The sequence below is a fragment of the Centroberyx affinis genome, unplaced genomic scaffold, assembly GCF_046629955.1.
Source record: "Centroberyx affinis isolate AG114_WGS23_722 - 3 ecotype Tasmania unplaced genomic scaffold, CSIRO-AGI_Caff_v1 ptg002539l_1, whole genome shotgun sequence".
Taxonomy (NCBI): domain Eukaryota; kingdom Metazoa; phylum Chordata; class Actinopteri; order Beryciformes; family Berycidae; genus Centroberyx; species Centroberyx affinis.
In genome coordinates, this window is record NW_027280756.1 from 61,899 (window position 1) to 85,000 (window position 23,102).

General features: G+C 40.5%; 2 protein-coding genes across 5 annotated transcripts in view; both read left to right on the forward strand.

The window, feature by feature from the left end:
- The first annotated feature begins 2,319 nt into the window (after positions 1–2,319).
- On the forward strand, positions 2,320–9,081 carry pold4 (DNA polymerase delta 4, accessory subunit). Of its 2 annotated transcripts, XM_071534421.1 has the most exons (6): positions 2,320–2,449; positions 4,376–4,491; positions 4,741–4,755; positions 5,571–5,654; positions 7,096–7,210; positions 8,977–9,081. In XM_071534421.1, exons 2-6 carry the CDS (start codon positions 4,389–4,391, stop codon positions 8,999–9,001), a joined length of 342 nt encoding a protein of 113 aa, XP_071390522.1. In that variant the 5' UTR covers positions 2,320–2,449; positions 4,376–4,388; the 3' UTR covers positions 9,002–9,081. The 2 variants fall into 2 exon arrangements, with proteins under 2 accessions (XP_071390522.1, XP_071390523.1); XM_071534422.1 differs by lacking the exon at positions 4,741–4,755.
- A 3,693-nt stretch (positions 9,082–12,774) lies between these two features.
- The window catches only part of LOC139656793 (sarcoplasmic/endoplasmic reticulum calcium ATPase 2), a 26,633-nt gene continuing 16,305 nt past the window's right edge, over positions 12,775–23,102 (forward strand). For all 3 annotated transcript variants that reach the window (XM_071534416.1, XM_071534417.1, XM_071534418.1), the window contains exons 1-5: positions 12,775–12,892; positions 14,262–14,279; positions 14,444–14,526; positions 15,235–15,339; positions 15,434–15,572. In XM_071534416.1, the coding sequence (XP_071390517.1) occupies positions 12,775–12,892; positions 14,262–14,279; positions 14,444–14,526; positions 15,235–15,339; positions 15,434–15,572 (463 nt within the window). The remainder of the gene's footprint in view (positions 12,893–14,261; positions 14,280–14,443; positions 14,527–15,234; positions 15,340–15,433; positions 15,573–23,102) is intronic.

Below are 23,102 nucleotides of genomic sequence, written 5' to 3' on the forward strand. Positions count from 1 at the left end.
ACACACACACACACACAGGCGCCACAGTCCATCACTCCTGAGAGCTGCGCTGCCATGTTTAACCACTGACCTTTTGACCCTTTAATAGTAAAAAATGAGCGGTAAGTTCCAATTTAACAAGTTGACATGTCTGAATGTGGTCCCTGACATTTCCTGGGTTACTGACCGCCATGTAAACCAGAAACTAACCACCCAGATCAGCTGGATGAGTTTGTAGCATTGGGATTTTTACTTCCCATTCATTTGAATGAGGCCACGAAAATAGACTGAAAACTGACATTTAACACATTGGTGAACAGATGTGATTTTCAACTGATTGTGGGTCCAACGTTTTAGAACAAAATTTCGCCAAGTAGCATTGTATTGATAGAAGAGAACATAGCGGAGGGATACCATTCAGGAGAGATAGTTCCTGTGTGGGAGACCGGATCTACTTTTATTTTTTAAATACTAATTTTAGTGTAAACCAAGAATAGAAATGCAAAACGATGAAGGACCATGCTTTGTTGGGAAGTAAAAATCTGAACTCTACAAACTCGTCCAGCTGCATCTAGTAATTGGTTTATATTCTGGTTTTCATGGTGGTTAAGAGCCAAATAACCCCCATGTTAAATCTAAGTGGAATATTGCTTTACTACAACTAGGATGCATTTCATAAGTTGTTCTACCCAGTGTTGGGCTTTTTTCTCAAGAGAGTAATATATTACTCATTTCAAAAATAATTCACCCACCTTTTCATTTTCAGAATTGAGTTTACCACATTTTTTAGGCTGACATAAATCTTTATGAGTATCAGAATCAATCTGAAAGTATAATTGTGGTGGTTGTTTGCATTATGTTTATTATAGTGTACCTTTAAATATGAGTCTGATATTAAGAGGAAGTGGCATTTTTTAATTGGTAGCTATATTTGTATTACTTAAATAAAATAATAATAATAATATAATGATGATTATGGGTGACAGAAAAGCAAAGGACAATTGCAGCCTTTCTCTCTCTCTGTCTCCACCTCTCCTCGCTCGCTCCTTCTGGTCATAAACCACAAAATCAATACAAATCTTTTTGACCTGTTCTGCACTCTTCCTCTTTGGTATTTCCCTCTCTGTGTCTCTGTTACCCTCCATCCTGCCAGATCGCTTACCATATAATCTGATCTGAGGTGTGTGTGTATGTGTGTATGTGTGTATGTGTGTGTCTGTTTGTCTATCTATCTATCTATCTATCTATCTATCTATCTATCTATCTATCTATCTATCTATCTAGTTGCAGCTGCAATGATCCATTTCCCCCTGTTTAGCCAACAGCTATGATATGTACTTCATGTGCCTTGTTACATATTTTAGGGAAACATAAAGGAAAACAATGTTCTTCCTCCCCCACAGTCTAAAAAATGAAGAGCCAGCTGACTGTCAGCGTGAACAAATAACTGCCTAAGAGACTAGGCGCCACTGGTTTGGTTATGGTGGTAGGCAGCGCCCCCTGCTGGAATACATGCCTACAAACAGGATGGGGTTCGGTTCTATTTACTGCTGGAAATGAGCTCCGTGTACACAATGAAACAACAGGATACAAATACAGTGACTTATTTGTCATTAAAGAAGTGGCATTCCAATTTAAGTCACAAATATGACCCTACCAAACAGTTTCTCAGCAGACTCAGTAGAAAAAAAACTTTCTTCTTTTATATCCCTTATACACTCGGATTTCACTTAGAAATTTGAAAATGTAATTCTTGGATTTACAGTTTACAGCAAAGAGGAAGCGGGTGTCTATTATTTGATTCATCGGTAACACTTTACAATAAGGGTCACTAAGTTAAGGGTTAGTTAATGCTTAATATGCATTAACCCTTAATTAACAGTTAACTAATGTGTAATTTACTAATGGTGTTCATGTTAACTAAGGTATTTATACATTATTTAATAGTTTATAAAGATGACTATTAAATAATGTATAAATTAATACCTTAGTTAACATGAACACCATTAGTAAATGATTACCAGACACATTAGTTAACTGTTAATTAAGGGTTAGTTAGCATTAACTAAACCGTTAATTAATGCACCCTTATTGTAAAGTGTTACCGATTCATCTTATTGCACTTTTTAAATACTATATCCATAAATCCAATGTATCAAACTCAGTTTTTCTAAGAATAATAAAGCTGACAAAACTGTGAACCTTTACAAATACTGGAAAAACGGCTGGAGACAGATTGGGATTGGGATGTATTGGGATGTAATAGGCAAAACAACCGGCAGGTGGCAGCAACGTTGCCAACTGGTCTCAGGTCTGCCGAAACACTAGATGAGGAAGAAAGAGCCATTTAAAATATTTGTTTTGGTCGATGGTTTCGATGCGCAGCGACTGAATGAACAGAAAGGAAGCATTCCACACGGAACAAAATAGGCTATCAGGACATACAGCTTCTTTCTGTTGGGATAACCAGGTAGGTTGGACGTTCGTTTCTGGAAAAAGGCAGTCGGTCAACCCAGTGTTATGTTTCATATGCTGCAAAAACACACAATGCACACAGAAACGAGCTTGTTGTGTCGTATGGAGCGACAGAACCTGGACGGGAAAGGGAAGGAGTGCTCTGTTCATTTCCCCACTGATCAACTTTAGTTTCATAATGTTGTTATGACACTCAAAATCGTTATTCAACAAAATGTGACAGCATTGGGTAACTTCGGGCGTAAAAAAAGAACTGCGCATGCGCTTCATTTTGGCCAAATTAAAGACATGACTTTCTATCGTTCATTCCGATTATATCAGCCGTTTTCGGTTCATAAAAATAATGCGTCGTTAAAGAAGATGAAGAGAACCGAGCCAACGCTGTCATATTTTGGTGAGTCACGACTTGGTTTTGACGTTGTGACACTTTGAAAGTTGATTAACGAGGGAAATTAATAGAATTATTAGATAATTATTTCAGAATTATGAGAAAAGATGTAATGAATTGGAAATAACCGGGCCGTTTTTGTCCAGGTGAATGCTCACGCGTCCGTCCAATACGCTTCTGTACCAAGGAGAGTAACTTACCCTTAATGGACCCGGTTCTGTAGGTTCTGGGCAGAGCGTGCCCCAGCCTACATTGAAAAATCAGCAAAATTAATGCTTTTTTTACTCATCAGTAAACGCACATACTTCATAGACCACAAGTAATGATCTTGCACGAGTCTGTATGGTCGTCTGATAAAATCGGCATATAGATGATCCACCAAGCACAACTGTAATTAATGCAATACGATTTCAACTTTTACAACTGGTCCACACTGCTCGAAGAGGATAGTGGGGATAGCAGGTCAGTTTAAATTCGGAATAGATGCAGGTATATAGGCTATGCTTGCTGATGAGCAACTCAACATTAACTTGGCACATTTTAGGCTATATATGTGGGGTGTACATATACAGTAGCCTATGTATGTGCTCATTGTTGTCCTTTATTTGTGTGTTGTACGTACTGTGTCTGTTAAACTCTTTTTTTTAAAGTCAGATTTTCAATGGAATTTCGCCTGACGTTATCACCATATACGAGACAACGCAATGCAGAAACTCTTGAAATTTACAGTACGAGTTATTAGCCAGATTTTGCCAGATTATCCCGGAAGGTAGGCAGCCTTCAAAATAAAAGCGTAAAATCGGTTACCATTTGAAAAAGTAATGGAATGAACAACAATCATGACATTGCCGTAAAGTAAATGAATACTGAAAGATTATATTGTATTACTGAGCATGATATTCGGTAACACACGTTCGCTTGAAATAGTTTTATTTTGAAAGTTATGACCGGAAGTTATATACTGGCCTTTGCCTAGACATGTTTAATATGTTTTTTTTGTTGTTTTTTTTAAATGTTGTATTATGTATTTATAGCTTTTTCAAAGCAAAAACTAACAATTGTAGATGATTGACCAAAATCATCATGGACATACAAATATACAGTTATGTTATACTTTTATTAATACAATCTTGCACTTGTGAGTCACTCATGTAGTGTTAATTAATAGCTATGACCTCTCCAGTCAGTGATCAATTATATTTTCAGACAAGCATCAATTTATGCTTTTTCCCCTTATAATCCCCTATCTTTATATATGTTGCATCCATTTGATATTACTTGCTATGATGTGTATACTATGAATTTATGACAAAGATGTATATCGGCCTAAAAGGTGGTGAACTATATTCTACAAATAAAACCCTAGTTAGTTCAGGCAAGTTATGTATCTGGTGAATTCAGTGAGTGAATCCTATCTGAATACTGGAATTGATGCATCTGATTTGGGAGAAAATGTAAAAAAAACAAATATTTTTGGGTGGGATCTTGACATATTTTTCGGCAGTGCTGACGTTATGTGTTTGTGTTTTCCAGATAATCTGTCACCATGACAACCAAGCGCGGCCTGATCACAGATACGTTCAAGGTGGTGAAGAAAGCAAAGAGGAGCCGCAAGCGAGAGAAGATGCCTCCTTCTCCCCCTCGGAAAGGTGAGCAGCAGCTCGGTGTTTAGCTGTAGGCTTTTGTGTCGGCTAGCTGTGGCTCCGTATTTCAGAAAGGTGAAAGGGCCATTCAGTGTCTGGGAGTTTACTATTAAGATCAGGGTATCTGCGGGTCCTTGAAATGCCTGAAAAGTCATACATTATAGATTGAAGGCCTTAGAAGTATACAAATGTCTTAAATTCAGTTATTAGAAGTCTTATATTTTCACCATGTAATGTTTCTTTGTCCACTCTTAGGTGAATCCAGAACAGGTTGGTAGTACAATCTGCATCATATCTGCTTTACTGAACACAGTTAATTCATTTCCTGGTGTCTTTTTTCTTATTCTGTCTACTTATAATTTCGCAACTTTCAATAGCTATGTTCAGTCAGAAATCAGCTGTTTTTTTTGCCAGCTTTGCTTCTTTATTTTGGTCTTTAATTTGGCTTTCTGAAACCTAAAGATACCCTGTCAAGTGTAAAATGATGACATTTTGAACACAATCAACCGTCATGATGGCAAAAACTAGGAAAGCAATGCCCAAGTTGAAAATAACGGGAATTATCCTTTAAGCAGGGTTGGTGTATATGTACTGAACAGATTTTGGACATGGCAACTGATTGTGTTAATTACATACACAATCTAATATTGCATAATCCAAATAGTAAGTACTATTCATAACGCTCATATTGTTGTAGGTGAAAACCAGCAACATGCTACATAGCAATTTCAACACACAGCATTAAACTCATACTGAAACCCAAACTACAAAAAAAGTATCGCAATATAATATTATTTCCATGTTATTCTGCTGTAGTAATCACAAATGAGACGCTTGACCATCACAGTTTCACAAGCTCTCCATCCAAATTATATTATTTACACTTTGTAATGACTTTTTTTATATTGTTGTTTACATTCTAGCAAGACAACGCCATCGCTAGAAAGATTTGTGTCTCAGAAATAAACAGAATTCTGCACAGACTGTCTTTGTTGTCATTTAACTTTTCTTTGTTACATCGTATCGTGGCTGTATTGAATCATGAACCCCGTATCGTGTATTGAATCGTATTTTTGTCCAACCAGAGACTAAAGCTGAAACGGAGAGAGAGAAGGAGCTGCAGAAGCTGAGACAGTTTGATCTGGACTGGAGATTTGGGCCCTGCACAGGTAACACACACACACACACACACACACACAATTCAGAAGTAGTGGTAGCCTAGAGGTTATTCGCTGAGTCGAATCCCTGCACTGGCTGGGAAAATTCGGGTGGGGAAAGTGAATGAGACACAACACTCTCCCCTTCCTCAACAACTCTTATTTCAATAAAATCTTTAACTTTAACCAGCTTTTGAAAGTTTTTACTGAAATAAGTGGTGCTTGGTTGTTTGGATTCAAATTCATGAGTGGATCCTTGGTTCAGAAACCTTTGGCGTGGTATTCTCCATACCAGAGAGAACTCTTGTCTTGACAGAAATATTCCACCACTTCATAATCTGGGCCACTCGCACTCACAAACGCTAGAAAAACGTCTGAGATGTCTGAATGCAAAGTTTCCATTTTATTCTATATTTGACCAATAAAATGACATATGCTAAAGTGGAAAAAAAAGTGCAAAATGATTTAGAGATGCCGTATCATCAGTGGAAAACCTTTCATTTTATTGTTCAGCCGTAGAATAAAATGCAGACTTATAGTTTTAGGCATCTTGGTTTGAGAAGTTTTTTCTTCCATTTGCGAGTGTGAGCTCCGCTTACATGTAGTCTTCATTGGATTGTTGGACCTACACACCCCTATTGTTTTTGCATTTTTTTTTAGCCAAATAGCTTTCTTTACTAGAGAACAGTGGTACTCAACCTATTTCATATCAAGGACCCTAAATTAGTCCACATTAGAGCCACGGCCCCCATTTGATGAGATTTTGTCTCTCAGACCCAAATCTGAGAATATTTTTACTGTTAGTATATGATTTTGTCCAGAATTCCATCACTATCTGTATTGTAGGTAGAGAGATAACAGAGGAAACTATGACCAAAACAGTCATTCTTCTACATTCTCTAATTGTGTTAACTTCTTGTAAATGAAACAATGGTGAAGTTTAACAATTCATCAATTTGCTGGCGACCCCCTGGAACCCCCTCAGGGACCACTGGTGGTCCCCGGACCCCACGTTGAGAACCACTGCTTTCGAATTTGCTTTACTCAAGTAGGGGTTTGTAAAGCAAGAGACTGGTCAATATTTGAACTCTGTATCAGCCGTTATCGTCGGCACCAACTGACTCAATGGACCCTTGTTGAGCGTTCGAAAAGGCTTTCAAACTAGATTTTAGGCGATTCCAGAAGTTTATTCAAACGGTAACTGAATGTAGGAGGCAGCTGCCTTCCAGTCAACACTGAGGGAACAAAAATCCTTTCCTTCACTGACATCTAGAGGCAGTGACAGGCAACTGCAGAGCATTATCGATCATTTTCCGCACGATTCCCCGGCTTCGGATGTCATTTCAGTGATGTGACGCCGAAATGTTTCCAATCCAGGAATATAAGAGGGTCTGATAATATAGAATACCGCATCAATGATCAACTCTCTCCCTCTCTCTCTTTCTCTCTCCAGGTATCACTAGACTGCAGAGGTGGGAAAGGGCGAAGCTTCATGGTCTGAACCCCCCCGAGGAGATCAGAGAGCTGCTGCTGCTGCGCATACACACTGACCCCGAGTACAACCAGAGGTAACAAACACACACACACACACATTGATCCCCAGTACAGCCAGAGGTAACACACACACTAGGGTTGGGTGGTATCCTGATGTTATCATATACCGAGGTATTTGGAAAAGGTCAAGACCGCTTTATAAACTCATTGTATTGCGTAAAGTGAGATCAACTACATCATTCTACATCTGTTAAATCATTAACAGATGAGATAACAAATAAGTATTTAACAACCAGGCTAGAAAAAGAGAGATACTTGAAAAAGATTGTGGTGATGTTGGTGTAGGTCCATTCAGTGACAACGTAAGTAAAGGTCAACTCTACGTTAAATAGCCCTCAATCTCGGAACCCATTGTCTATCGGTCTGACGACGATTAGACTCTGGGGGCGACGGCCAATATTTCAGGGTTTCCGGTGTAGCCAGCGGACATCCGGGCCAAGACTTCCTCTTCCGTGCACCGGTCATTGTTTACAGTCCGATTAGCAACTTGAGACGCGAGAATGGAGTCGGAGTAGAGAGACGACGTCTCATATGCAGATATCTGTTTATAGAGATTAGCCGAAATGTCGTCTGGACCTAAAACACCTACAAAAAAGTATCACTTTAATCCGGTCGTAGACGTCGTCTCTCAACTCCGACTCCATTCTCGCGTCTCAAGTCGGACTGTAAACAATGACCGGCGCGCGGAAGAGGAAGTCTTGGCCCGGATGTCCGCTGGCTACACCGGAAACCCCGAAATATTGGCCGTCACCCCCAGAGTCTAATCGTCGTCAGACCGATAGACGATGGGTTCCAAAATTGAATAGCCCTCGCCTCTACTCCAAACCACTCTAAGAGTTAGCATATGCTAACTCTTCTCAAGCTACAACTCAGAGTGGTTTGGAGTAGAGGCTAGTAGAGGCTTTCCATCAATGTCCACAGTCGCACAAAACTATTTCTGCCACAGCACTCAGTTTTATGGATATAAGGTGACAGATGTTGACATCTGATAGCTATCTCTGAATGTATTCTTACCATGGACCATAAAAATGTGCGGACACAGGGAATGGGCATGTAAGTGATGCTCAGTGCACGATACTAATTCACACACTTTGCGGTCACCGTTTTGCTTACCTCTGGCCATAAAGTGCACACTGTTTGACCAAGGGAAAAGCGTCAGCGTCGTTGAGAAACGTTAGCATGCATGACATTCCAAAGTCCTTCCAGTCCGTAGTTTCTTCCACTGATTATCCTCCAGCCTTTCGAGTGTCAAATATTTTCTCACTGCTTTTGTTAGCCGCCGTGCCGGACTTTGCTAGCTGAACAGACGTCCCAAATATTAAGTGAGAGCAAAGCAGTTATGTCTGTGTGGCGTCAGCAATTTTGTTTTATACAAGCATTAATAATTTAAGCATAATTCACAATTTAAGGCATAGGACAGTCGCCATAAACAGTAGTACTCAAGTTGAACAAAAGCATATACCACAGTGAGGTGCTGCCACCTACTGGCAGAAGACGGTATAGCAGCTATTTGGCTTCTACTATGATATAAAGTAGTTTTCATCCTAGCCATCAAATCAGCAGTTATTTTAAAATTTGGACACCAGGTGAAGGCAATTAACTGCAATTAACATGCTGGTAGGATAGAAAACCAGCAGTATTATGACTGACTCACAACTCAGGACATTATTTTCACAATATTATGAGAAAATTATATATGTAATTAAAATATGGAGACAGTATCCTGTTATGAAAAGCCGTCATACACATATTCATACTGATTGTGTGCTTTGTCTTTCAGCTTATGGAGCGACTATCCCTTGTGATGAAGAACGACAGGACGTCCTCTCCTTGGTTTTCTTCAACGCACTAAGCTTTTTATTAAAATGTCCATTTTCTACTGAAAGACTGGCCTTTTCTCTCTTGATATGGTATTAGTGGAGGGCGGTGGTAGGCTACAGTTTGGAGAAAGTGAGTGTGTGTGTGTGTGTGTGTGAGAGAGAGAGAGTTCTGCATTACTATCAAGGACAGATAAGGAAAATCCAACAAAGGACATTTGCCACATTTCATAGATCTTAATCTTGAAAAGAGTCAAGAATTGGGTCAACATTAAGGTTAGGTTATGTTGGGTTAAGCAGGGCGAGCAACACATAAAATAAACCAATTTTCACTGCGATAGTCTAATTTATCTACAGCTGTTATACTATGAAAAATGGTTATTGCAGCAGGAAATGGTAATGGGATACAGTAAAGAAAACTAGAATATAAATAAGAGTAGAGCAAATCGGGAGCAACCAGCAATTCTAATGTATTAAGTAGAAATGTTTGAATGAAAAGTATGGAAAAAATATGAATTACAGCAATAAGGGGGTGTGCAAAATAACAGCAGTAGAACATACTAGCAGAAAAAGCATTGCAGTAATGTGTGTGATGAAAATATTGGCCTACCATTACATTTATTTTCTTTGCCTATTTGTTAAGTACTTTGTAACTTTTGTTAAAGAGTATATTACTTAGTCATTCGGTCAGATGACAGATAGGCGTAAGGAGTGGAGGAAAGTACTGTCGCTTTAAACGCATTATCCCGCCTCTATTTTGTCAATAGTGTCGCTCTATTGGTGTACAGCACCGCCAATCAGTCAGAATGCGCTGCTGATTGGTCCTTACGTCGATCGATCGAGTGACAGCAGACGCACGGCGCGCTGACTGGTCAAGCGGTTGGTGATTGAGATCAGAGGGTGGACGCGAGCCAGTAGGCGGGACCATGGAGGATTCTACTACCTTCTGGATCGCGTCAGTCTAATACCCAAGCCTCTCATTGGCTCATCCTCAGCTCCGCTGGTTTTCTGCAACGGCAAACACCGTTAATCACGTTCATTCCGAGGCAACTGCGTCAAGCAAAACAGATTTAGCCACAATATTACCGGAAGTTAGGTGATTTTGCCTTAAAAGTTAAAGTGCAATATCTGACAGTGTTGAGGGAGAACATTAATAATTCGGTATTGGGTGTACAATACAGAAAAAAATACTCACTGGAACATTTGCATTGCTCTGAAATAGCTACTTAAACGATTACATTGTATGGTGGCATGGCATTTCCTTATAAAAAGTCATGTTCGTCAAAAACGGTTTTATTTTGAAAGTTCAGACCGGAAGTTATATTTTCTAATTTGGCGAGTTTGATATTGGTTGCCGTGGCCTAATATTACCGACCTACCGACACTTCTCCAGCTAGGATAAGGACTAATAACACCGGGCTGTGTGGATAGACTGACCCTACACGAGAATTAGAATAATAATTTGCCTTAACTAAGCCTTAATCTCTCAACCGACCAGAATTTTCTTTTCTTTTTTTGTACCACTGGGGAAATCAGATGCTGTTCCTATGACAATATATCGTCCTGATGATTTTTCACTCATGAGCGGCTTCCACGGGATAGACAGCCTGTTGTAAAAAAAATATTTTTCCAAACTATTTTCTGCTACTTTCGTTTCAGTACTGTGGCGGTTTCCATCCAAAACCCATGGTGCTTTGATATATTTTGGCTTATTTAAACTGTAGTGATAGTTTGCCAGCGACACACGGGCATACCGACTGCTCTGGTAAGCAACCTGTTCATCTCCAGAGGATTATAATATAGCTAGACACTTACAGCACCCATAGCTTACTAGCTAACTGTTAGCACGAGGCTAGAATGCTTCAGCACTCATTTGTTTTGGAAGCAAATTCACTCCCGTTTAACTGCCTACTATATTTGACGTACGCATTTGATATATTTTAATAACCAGCAGCTATATGCAGCTATAACAAATTGTCAGCAAATGTATGGGGGTGTGAGCAACCTGACAGCCAGTCCTGCCGTAATAGAGTAACGTTATTTGCTGTTATATTGCGATATAAAAACACGGGTTTAGACTACTTGTTCTGATAATAACAGGAAATATCTACATATTGTCTCTCAAACGTTTAGTAGACGACTGAATGTGTCAGAAATGTATTTGTTGGCCGGTATTTCAGCCTTATTTGGCCTATAGCCCATAGGCTATACTCATTTCGCTGGCTTTGAAATGAAAGGAAAGAAGATAACGGTAGGCAGTCGTTTATAAAACGTTTGATGTTTGCCGCTTTTGCCGAAGTAGGCTATATGTGGGAATGCAGGGATGACAGAATAATTGTGGATGCTGTCAATGCTCAAACTGGCAGCGGCGATTTTCAGGCGATCCTCCAGCGCCGCTATGTTCGCGTTCTCTTTTGTAAATATTTGAACGGAATGCCATTCAAAAATGTTGCAGTTTAATGTTGCCTTGCTTATCGGCAAACCTACACACCTGATATAACGAGACTGAATGCGTTTTACGAATCATTAGAGTCTTCCGGTACATTCGGCGTATAGACAACCCACCATGCAGCACTTTATTTCTATGAAATTTCCTGTTTTATAATTGGTTCATGCTGCTCGCTAACGCCCACCACGGTGTATTTTGTGGTGGAAGAACATTGTGGGAATAACAGGAACCAATTCTAGAAGTAGAACTTTTGTTGAAATGAGTGCTAGCCTACTTGCGGTGTTGGGTGTATGGCCCCTAACTGTCCGTAAAAGGCCCCGAGTCATGTTACATCAGGTAGACTATGCACCATTGTGGATAAGCGAGACAACATTAAACTGCCAGAGTTTTGAATGGCGTTTGGCGTGACGCTAGCGAGCCTGAGGACAACCAGCGATTCACAGCCGCTCAGCCTAAAATGCGTTATTGACCAGTGTCATCGGACACAATTAGATTTTTTTTTTTTTCACAGACCCAGCTCACACCCTACAGTAGTTCATTTCTCTTGGGCCTGTCTGTCTCTGCGGGTACCAGTTTGTGTGGTTGCCTGGCTATGCAGATGATTCCCCAGCCAACTAATGCTGTAACTGTGTGTAATTCTCATGTAACAGGTAGTACGGAAGTACAGCACACCGTAATGTGTGGCAGAAATTGTCGATATTGTCCTGTTATTAAAAATCAGATCTGGTCCAGTCAGTATGGTCCACCTCTGATATGATGGATATGATGCAGTTTGATTATTTATTGTAGAATTGATCTATACTACACTGGTCATCTATGGAAAGCCTTTAACCTGACTGAAATGTTTTGATTGGATTACATATGAATATGTGCATGAATTTTTGTTGTTTTTATCCTGGATTTCAATGGAGAAATTGATTTTTTTTTTAAATATTTTTTGGAAATTTTAAAATATGGAATATGGGTATAAAATCATCATCTATCAGCAGCTCAGTCCAAAAATATCGATATCGGCCTTCAAAAACCCACATTGTTCAAAACCCTAGTGAAAATAGTCATTTGGTTTTCATGATGGAAGATGAGCACTGGATTGGGAATGAGTATATATAGGAACTCACAGAATGTAACGTTAATTGATTTGGTTCTAGGTTTATTATTGTCTTCTCATCCTCCCTTCTTCCTCTCCTTCTCTTCCTTCCTCCCCTCTTTATCCTCCTTTCTTCTCCTCTTCCTCCCTCTTTCCTCCCCTTCCTTCTCCTTCTCCCCCCTCCCCCTTTTTTTTTTGTCCTCCTCTTCCCTCCCCTCCATAGGGATGGATAATGCTCATACTAAGACAGTGGAGGAGGTTCTGGGCTTCTTCAGTGTAAATGAGTCTACAGGCCTGAGCTGTGAGCAGCTGAGGAAGAGCAGGGAGCGATGGGGGCCCAATGGTACGACTGCAACTATACATTATTTTCATTTTACCATAATCTATCCAATCTAACATCATCTAGTTGCATAATCTACACACTTTTATCAATGTTTCAATGTAACAACATGTAACTACTTTTTCACAAATGTTCCATACAGTGTAATTTAACCAAACATGTAACCAAACATACCGTATTACGTTTTTCAAAATGTAAAGACATCAAATTTAATTAATTTAATTTAACGCTGCACTTGTTTAATGTAAAAATCCACCTGTCTTATCAGCCAAAATCACACAGTAGGGCTGCAACAGAGAACAGAGATTAATCTAATTTGCCTAAATTACCTAAATTCTGGGGTCGGGTTTGGCCATTTCTCCGCCCACAGGAAATGACGAATCGAAACTTATGAGTGAAATCCAAACGGTCTGGACTCACCAACATTAGATTATTCTTTGGTACAAAGTGATCACATATGGACTGGGTTGGTAAATGTCATGTTATATCAGTGGATCTCAATCTTGGTCTTCAGGACCCAGAGTACAACTGGTTTTCTATCCTACCATGTAATTGCAGTTAATTGCATTCATCTTGCATCCCAGGTGTAAATCAGTCCCTGATTAGATGGCTAGAATTTAAACCAGCAGGGCTCTGGGTCCCGAGGACCAGGATTGAGAGCCGCTGCGTTACATGATTTCTGGGTATTGCAATAAAATATTTTGAAACAGTTCTGGACTTTTTTAGACGAGACGTGACAGCCGCATGTGGACTCGCACTCACTGTGTCTCATGTGAAGACAAAAAAAAGAACCATAGAAACAGCTGTGTGTGTAGTCATTACAAGATGCTGCTACAACCATAGCTAGCTAGCTAACGTTAGCATATATTAGCATATGTTTACGTAGCCATATATAGCTATTGAATTACTGCCTGCTGCTCCACGCCTCCCCGCTCACCTCTCACTGAAAATGAATGATCACCAGGCGGCTGTTGCGTCTCGTCTGAAAAGCCCTTTGCGTCTCACTGCCGTTAGCTTTAACTGTATTTAGTGAACAACAGAATGCACATTGATCTTCCTTGTGCATTTAAATAGTGTATATATTTGCTAATTGATTGCTTCAATTGACTTGTTATGCTTCCGGCTCAGGAACTTAATGATTCCTTTAATCGACCTGTGATGCCTTATGGTGACGGGATTCTTGAAGTTGATCTTCAAGTAGTTCTTGAAAATTTGTTTCCACAATGTTTTTTTGGGTGTTGTGAGATTTCAAGATCTTTTGCTATCGGGAAACTCACTCCAGTGTAGTATTGATCAGTTCTACAGTAATATTTTATTTTCTCTCTTCCCCATCCCTTCTCTTTTTTCTTTCTCTCTTTCTTCTCCTCCCCAGAATTGCCGGCTGAAGAGGGTGAGTCATTGCTCTCTCTGTCTATGTATGTATGTCTCTTTTTCTGTCTTGCTCTCTCTCTCCCTCTTCCACCTTATCTCTCTTTGTCCTCTTTCTTTCTTTCTTTCTTTCTTTCTGTCTTCATTCCTTCTTTCTCTCATTGTGTCCTTGGTGTCTCCGTCCAGGGAAATCACTTTGGGAGCTGGTCGTGGAACAGTTTGAGGATCTGTTGGTTCGGATCTTGCTGCTGGCCGCATGTATCTCCTTTGTAAGGAAACACACGGTTGTGCACACATGCACACGCACAAGCAAACACATGCACACTCACATGTACACACACACAGTATACTGTATATTAGGGTTTGACCAATCTGGGTTTTTAAATGCCGATACTGATATTTTGGGATTGAAGCTATTTTGTGCCGACATTTAATATCTTCAAAATTTGGACATTTTCATGGCAAAAAATTACAAAAAGTACCCCAGAATTTTCTAATTGTCAGTGTGGAAAAGCCTCTGAAACAGCATTAGACTATGGGACACTAAAACTCTCCACTGAAACCCAGGATACTAATACTACTAATAATAACAATATTTAAGAATATTTGTGTGGAATCAAAATCAAAATGTCTCATTAGAATCAGTTCAGGTTAACGGCTTCTCATAGACAACCAGCCTAGTATTGATCTATTCTGCAATAAATATGTAATCAATCAAACTGCATCATATCCATCATATCAGAGGTTGACCACACTGACTGGACCAGATCAGATTTTTAATAAAAGGACAATATCCAACCCATATATCAGCAAATATATATATATATATTTATATGGGTATATATGGGTCTAACCCTACTGTATACACATACAATACTAATACATGAATGCACACATACATACACAAGTATACACTCTATGCACACAAATTTTCCTCTTTCTAACTGTCTCTCTCTCTCTCTCTCTCTCTCCCATAGACCCTGGCCTGGTTTGAAGAGGGGCAGGGGACGATCACAGCCTTCGTCGAACCCTTCGTCATCCTGCTGATCCTCATCGCCAACGCCATTGTAGGAGTATGGCAGGTAAACGGCGTCCCTGTGTGAGTGTGTCTGTCTATGCGTGTGTGTGTGTGCGGGTGTGTTCTTACCCATCTCCCTACGTTTGCGCGTCCCTCAGGAGCGCAACGCGGAGAACGCCATCGAGGCCCTGAAGGAGTATGAGCCAGAGATGGGCAAGGTCTACCGACAGGACAAGAAGAGCGTCCAGAGGGTCCGAGCCCGAGACATCGTACCCGGAGACATCGTGGAAGTAGCTGGTAATTAACAAATGAAAAACGCCAAGAAGCGCATGACCTAGTGGAAGTGGTATACTAAGAAACTACAAATATCATCCTTTGTTTAGAGAGTCTGAGCCGGAGGCATGACCACACAGCAAACGACAACTCAATCTGTGTGAGTGGTGGTCCTCTATCGGTCCTCAATGCCAGGAGACTATTGGATCGTCCCACAGTCATTTAACTAGCATTCATTTTGCTAGGAAGGAAGGAAGTCAATGAAGCCATTTGACAGAAAACACCTACTCGATAGTGCCTTTATATACAGCGATGAAAGGATGATGTTTATTTTTTTCTTTTAAACCACAAGAACTGGAATCAAATGTCATCTATATTAACACAGGTATTCAACATTGTCCTCCAAACTGCACCCTAAAATCCCATTAATGATATTGAAGGGACCTGGGGTAAGACTTCCTAGCAAGAATTGGAGCAACTTTGAAAATATATTCAAAATGCCTTATTACCTAAAAATGAAAGAACACATAATATATTCTATGATTTCTGTTGCCCGTGAGACAATATAGCCTAAGTGAATAAAGGGGTTTTCTGTTATTGGAATTTTATACTCTCACATAAATTTCTTGTATTTCTACTCGACTTTGATGGAAAAGAGTACCAAACATCCCAGCTAAATGTATTTTAAACTAATTTTGTGGCACAACAAATGAATAGGCCTAGTTTTTTTTAGCTAGAGTAGTGTTTGGTTTTGGAATACTAAATGATTGTTGGAAATCTGAATGTATACGGTATTTATACCCTCAATATATCATTCTCAAATTAATTTTGATAGCATAGTATAATGGCTGTAGAAAAATGAGACCATTGCAGAGAAAACTGGCTTATTCTATGTGTTGCTCTCCACGATTCGACACAAAATGTGCAGGACTGACTTATGGCACAAAGACGGGGTCTCAACAAAAACAGGAAAAGGAATCTATTTGTTTATAGCATGGGAATGTTATATTATAGGTGAACAAATACACAGACAAGTCCAGATGCTGTCCAGTCCCACAGCGCCTGGCTAGGTGTGCGGCATGTGCAGCAACTGTTGCTGCAGTTGAAGTTACTACAGTCCTGGGATAATCAGAATAACCACATAATCTACCAATGTATTGTCAAGAAGAAGAGATTCACTCTACTATACAGCTACCGTCTGGTAGGTTAGCTGTCTTTCAGTATTATAGTATCCTGTTAGCCAAAATGTTTTGTTTGCTGCCCAAACCTATAACATTTGATTTAACCCCTAAAGCCCAGACCGTACCTTGTACCTCCATCCATCCATGACCTCCTCACAAAAAAAAAAATACATATCTTGAACATTTGACAGTTTAAATTTAAATGGTTCATTCCTGTTTATCCTAAAATATTTCCAACATTTCAGAGGGGTCAGAGGCCCACAGACACATATACTGCTGTAGTGCAGATAGGGCTGGGCGATATGGTTGAGATCAATATCATGATAATCAGAAGGATTTTTCTCAATATCAATATATATCACGATATGGTTCATGTATGCAAAATCATGTTAAATAATCAAATGAATGTTCATCTCATTGAACCGAATGGTAATGTTAGGTGTGATGTCAAACAAAACAGAAATATTCAAATAATATTCCTACCATACCTCATTTTATGAGAGTTTTTAAGTAAATTTTGCTTGTCATCATCAATTTAGACAGCAGAAATGTGTGTCACGATATTAAAATATCTTCATATCATCACGATATGATTATAAATAAATAAATGAAATTCTCCTCACCTTGAGACACCATGTAGTATTCAGGGCTAGCTAACTAACGTCAATATGGCGTCAGTTGCAAGTTCCGTCAGTTCCGGGTGAAACTAGTATTCCCTCCGGTACTGAGAGTTGAAAATAACTGACGAAGAAGAGGGCTTAGAATGGAGCTGGTCTGACTGCTGGTCTGACTACAGTTTGCAGTGGTTGGGTGATGGTTGGGGCAACAGCAACCAATGATGGTTATCCTCTTGAGTGCTGAGAATGTTCTCTCTACGGAGGCCGTGGACACAGGGATGGTCAAGACCAGGCAGGTGAGAAGGTGGAGCTGTCATTCAGTCAGCAGGGCTCCGTCCCTCAAAGTCAGCCATAGCATACATTACACCGAGCTCCATCTTCAGACCTGATACAGTATGTTGAAGTGGCAGCCAGAACTTCCCTCCAGACTGGAGAGAGCAGTGTCGGGGAGTAAACTGCAGTGGGTCTAGAAGGGCAAGAAACATGAGACTCTCGTGGCCCTTTAACCTCTCCCTCACCTGTTTGTGCAGGTTGGCCATTATCCCACTGTTGTGTAGCTGCTGGTAATGAGTCCTTGCATCATTCCGTGCTCCAGCCCACTCTGGGTACCCCGGCCTCACCGGCTGTTTCCTCATAGATGGCGTGGAAGCTGCCCTTCTCCCTCTCAATGGTGTCGCAAAACTTGCTGATCCTCTTCAGACGAGTTGAAGGTGGCCAGAAGGAAACAGAGGACAGCTTCTCATCGAAAAATCTCATTCCAAAATGATGGGCATGAATATGGAGTTGGTCCCCCCTTTCCTGCTATAACAGCCTCTGCTCTTCTGGGAAGGTTTTCCATTAGATGTTGGAACACTGCTGTGGGGATTTGCTTCCATTCAGCCGCAAGAGCATTAGTGAGGTCGGGCACTGATTGTTGGGTGATTAGGCCTGGCTTGCAGTCGGTGTTCCAATTCATCCCAAAGGTGTTTGATGGGGTTGAGGTCAGGGTTCTGTGCAGGCCGGTCAAGTTCTTCCACACCAATCTCGACAAACCATTTCTGTATAGACCTGTATGCTGTAGCGTTAGCATTTCCCTTTACTGGAACTAAGGGGCCTGAACCATGAAAAATAGCCCTAGAAACATTATTCCTCCTCCATCAAACTTTACAGTTGGCACTATCCATTCAGGGCAGGTAACGTTCTCCTGGCTTCAGCCAAACCCAGGGACCGCCAGATGGTGAAGCGTGATTCATCAGGCTTGTGGAAACCCATTTCACGAAGCTCCCGACTAACAGTTCTTGTGCTGACTTTGCTTCCATAGGCAGTTTGGAACTCTGTAATGCGTGTTGCACCCGTTCAACACTTGGCGGTCCTGTTCTGTGAGCTTGTGTGTCCTACCACTTCGCGCCTGAGCTGTTGCTGCTCCTAGACATTTCCACTTCACAATAACAATAGTTGAACAAGGGAAGAAATTTGACAAAGTGACTTGTTGGAAAGGTGGCACCCTATGACAGTGCCACATTGAAAGTCACTGAGCCCTTCAGTATGGCACATTCTACTGCCAATGTTTGTCTATGGAGATTGCATGGCTGTGTGCTTGACTTTAAAAACCTGCAGCAATGGGTGTCCACATACTTTTGTCCATGTAGAGTAGGGCTGAACAATTATTCGAAATTTTATCGAAATCGCAATATGGCCTACTGCAATTTTCAAATCGCAGGAAGTGCAATATTTGTTAAAGGTGAAATGTGTGTCAAAATACCATTTTAAATGAAATATTGTGGTGCTGCAGAGATGTCCTGGCCTACACATCATATTCTACAGACTTAAGAAAACATCTTTGTTTGGTACAGATCCCCGCAAAAATCACGCCATAATCATTTTAATACGTTTTTCAATGAAAATGAGAATAATGATGTAAAAATGATCATTCTCTCTAATATCGCAAGTCATATCGCAATTGCAATATCAGGCAAAATAATCGCAATTCGATATTTTTTCAAAATCGTTCAGCCCTAATGTAGAGTATATCCATCTTCGCAATGAATGCTGTCAGCATGAAGTCCTCATGATGCTCCACAATGTGCTCAAAGACCTAGCCTAGTCTTCTACTGCTAAAGCCAAGTAATCTTGAATGCCTGTGTGACGGTGGGAAACTGTCCCGACCCATAACAGTCACTGAAGGTCCTGCCAGGGGGGAGTCACTGTTTTTAGAGTTTTTCTACCCAGAGACCATTAGAAGAAAAATCTGGATCTGTCCATTTTCCTGTTCCCTTATAGTAACCCATTGCCTGCCAAGACATCATAATAACAATCGAACAGTTATTAACTACTATTTCAGTGAATAAAAATGAAAATAATTAAATTCATTAGGAGTACAAAGAGTACAAAGTCTTTCAATGTTTTTTCTTGGGCCTTCACTGAATACCTTGAAGGCTCTCCAGCAGTCTGTCCACAGCCGTGCCATAAGCTTGGGAGGCCCTGTGCGTCGAACACAGTGTGCTTCCATTGCCTGGCTGTTTAGACATGGTTGAAATAACATTGTGGCGTCTTTGTTTAGTTATCCCTGGCAAACATCTTAATCTGCATGCCTTCCCTCTGGATCTCTGCCCTCCCCCCCCCCCCCCCCGTCTGTTATCGTCACGGAGACCCAGCGAGACACACACACAAAGCCTTTATGGGAAATGTTGTCCGATCGGAGTGCGTCTCGAAGCCTCGATCCCGGCGAGTCTTTGATGTAGATTCGCGAGTGGTGTGAACATAAGATAAGAAGAACAGGATGACAATTATTATTTTTCGATTGTTGTTTTTGTGACGATTTATGTGGCGTTTCAGCATGAGATCATGTACGGTGGAGAGGGACAGGAAAGATAAGAAAGGATGGAGTTTGTAAAGGTCATGAGCCAGACTTGAACCCATAAGTTCAAGTATATGAACAAGTACAAGTACATACCTTATCCCACTGACCCACTGGGATGCTTAGGCTTTTTTTTTTTTTTTTTTTTTTTTTTTTTTTTTTACATTGAGCAGTTGAAATGATTCTCTGCGAAACATATTTTGCATTTGAACGACCGTCTTGAGGTCAGTTATTTCCACAGATAAAATCGGTCCAGCTGGGCTGCTTAAACACTGTCAGTCGTAGCAGCTTGCACACACACACACACACACACACCTATACACACACATACACACACACACACACACACACACAATTTCATCTTGGCCTAGTAAGAAAACTGTTGAATCCTCCAGATACCCTCTGCTATTTCAGGCTCCGCAAAAAGAGGAAACAGGGTTAGGAGTGTGTGTGTGTGTGTGTGTGTGTGCGTGTATGAATCTGTGACTTATTTGTGTGTGTGTGTGTAACTTTTGTGTGCACGCCTGCGCATGTATGTCATTTATCTTCCTGTGTAATTGCATTTGTGTGATTCATCATTGCATGTTTAGATGGGCCTGTCTGTGAGTTATCTTGCTTGAGTAGGACTTAATTTTGCCTTGTGTGCCTGCATCTACTTTTGACTCATCTTTGTGTGTGTGTGTGTGTGTGTGTGTGTGTGTGTGTGTGTGTATGTGTTAGTGGTCCAGTGTGCTTTTCTCAGTAGTAAAGTGGTCTTCCAGAGCATGGGAACTCAGTGACACCAATCAGAGCTGGAACAACAGGAAAGAGCTGGGTTGGGGGGGTTATTGTTTTAGTCAGTCATTCATTCTGTTTCTGCCTCTCAGCCAATCACCATGCAGTAGCGTTCGACCGATATGGGTTTTTGGAGGCCAATATCGATACTGATATTTTTTGGATCCAAGCTAGCTTATAATAGCTCGTGGCAATATTTTCTGCCGATTTTCACTATCTTTAATCAGACCATCATTATCATACCAAGTTTTATTCTAGTTCTTATAATGAGCCTCATAAAGGTTTTCAACTTTTTTTTTTTTATTAAATGCTGCGGCTATGGCTAACGAACAGTCAGCTGATTTAAACTTGGTCAGTGTTACAGCGAGAGAAACCAAGACGAAAGAAACCAGGCCAATATGTCGGTGCAGCTCTCTTCGGATCTCTTCGCTCATCTCTCTCTGCACTCTCCCCCTCTCTTTTCTCTCCTTTCTTCTGTCTCTGTCACTTTGTCGTTTTCTCCCGCACATAAACACGTGTAAACAGTTTATAAACCGCTGTGCCCTTTGCTAGCTGTTTGTCTGTAGGGATCACTCCTTATTTGCATATGCACTCTACTCTTGTGTTGATAGAAACTCAAAGTAGATGTGTTGTTGCGTTGCGTAAGTTCATGAACTCGTAATTTGCCCCATGAATCTCTGAGGATGCTGGTAAAACAATATGATTTTTCAAAGAATACTTTGACAGTCTACTTTATCGGACTGTAAATTGCTGCTATTGCATGTGAGCCTGGTCACTCCTGTTTTGATGTGTTTCTATTTTCCATTTAAATAGAAAGGTTAGATGGTGTTTTAAAGGCTGAGTGTAGTTCAGGACCCGAACTCTGCATTCAGACCACTAGCAACCACATTGGCTACGTTGTACATGTGCACAGCAGAGGCGTGACCGAGTCAACTTTGCTACAGTCCCAAGTCAGTCTCAAATCTTGAGGTACAAGTCTCAAGTCAAGTCCCAAATCTAAATGTAGAACCCCAAATCAAGTCCAAGTCAAGTCCAAGTCATTAATGTCAAGTCTCAAGTCTAAATGTAGAACCCCAAGTCAAGTCCAAGTCATTAATGTCAAGTCTCAAGTCTAAATGTAGAACCCCAAGTCAAGTCCAAGTCATTAATGTCAAGTCTCAAGTCTAAATGTAGAACCCCAAGTCAAGTCCAAGTCAAGTCCATGTCATTAATGTCAAGTCTCACGTCTAAATGTAGAACCCAAAGTCAAGTCCAAGTCATTAATGTCAAGCCTCAAGTCTAAATGTAGAACCCCAAGTCAGGTCCAAGTCAAGTCCATGTCATTAATGTCAAGTCTCAAGTCTAAATGTAGAACCCCAAGTCAAGTCCAAGTCATTAATGTCAAGTCTCAAGTCTAAATGTAGAACCCAAAGTCAAGTCCAAGTCATTAATGTCAAGTCTCAAGTCTAAATGTAGAACCCCAAGTCAAGTCCAAGTCAAGTCCAAGTCATTAATGTCAAGTCTCAAGTCTAAATGTAGAACCCCAAGTCAAGTCCAAGTCATTAATGTCAAGTCTCAAGTCTAAATGTAGAACCCCAAGTCAAGTCCAAGTCATTAATGTCAAGCCTCAAGTCTAAATGTAGAACCCCAAGTCAGGTCCAAGTCAAGTCCATGTCATTAATGTCAAGTCTCAAGTCTAAATGTAGAACCCCAAGTCAAGTCCAAGTCATTAATGTCAAGTCTCAAGTCTAAATGTAGAACCCAAAGTCAAGTCCAAGTCATTAATGTCAAGTCTCAAGTCTAAATGTAGAACCCCAAGTCAAGTCCAAGTCATTAATGTCAAGTCTCAAGTCTAAATGTAGAACCCCAAGTCAAGTCCAAGTCAAGTCCATGTCATTAATGTCAAGTCTCAAGTCTAAATGTAGAACCCCAAGTCAAGTCCAAGTCATTAATGTCAAGTCTCAAGTCTAAATGTAGAACCCCAAGTCAAGTCCAAGTCAATTCCAAGTCATTAATGTCAAGTCTCAAGTCTAAATGTAGAACCCCAAGTCAAGTCCAAGTCATTAATGTCAAGTCTCAAGTCTAAATGTAGAACCCCAAGTCAAGTCCAAGTCATTAATGTCAAGCCTCAAGTCTAAATGTAGAACCCCAAGTCAGGTCCAAGTCA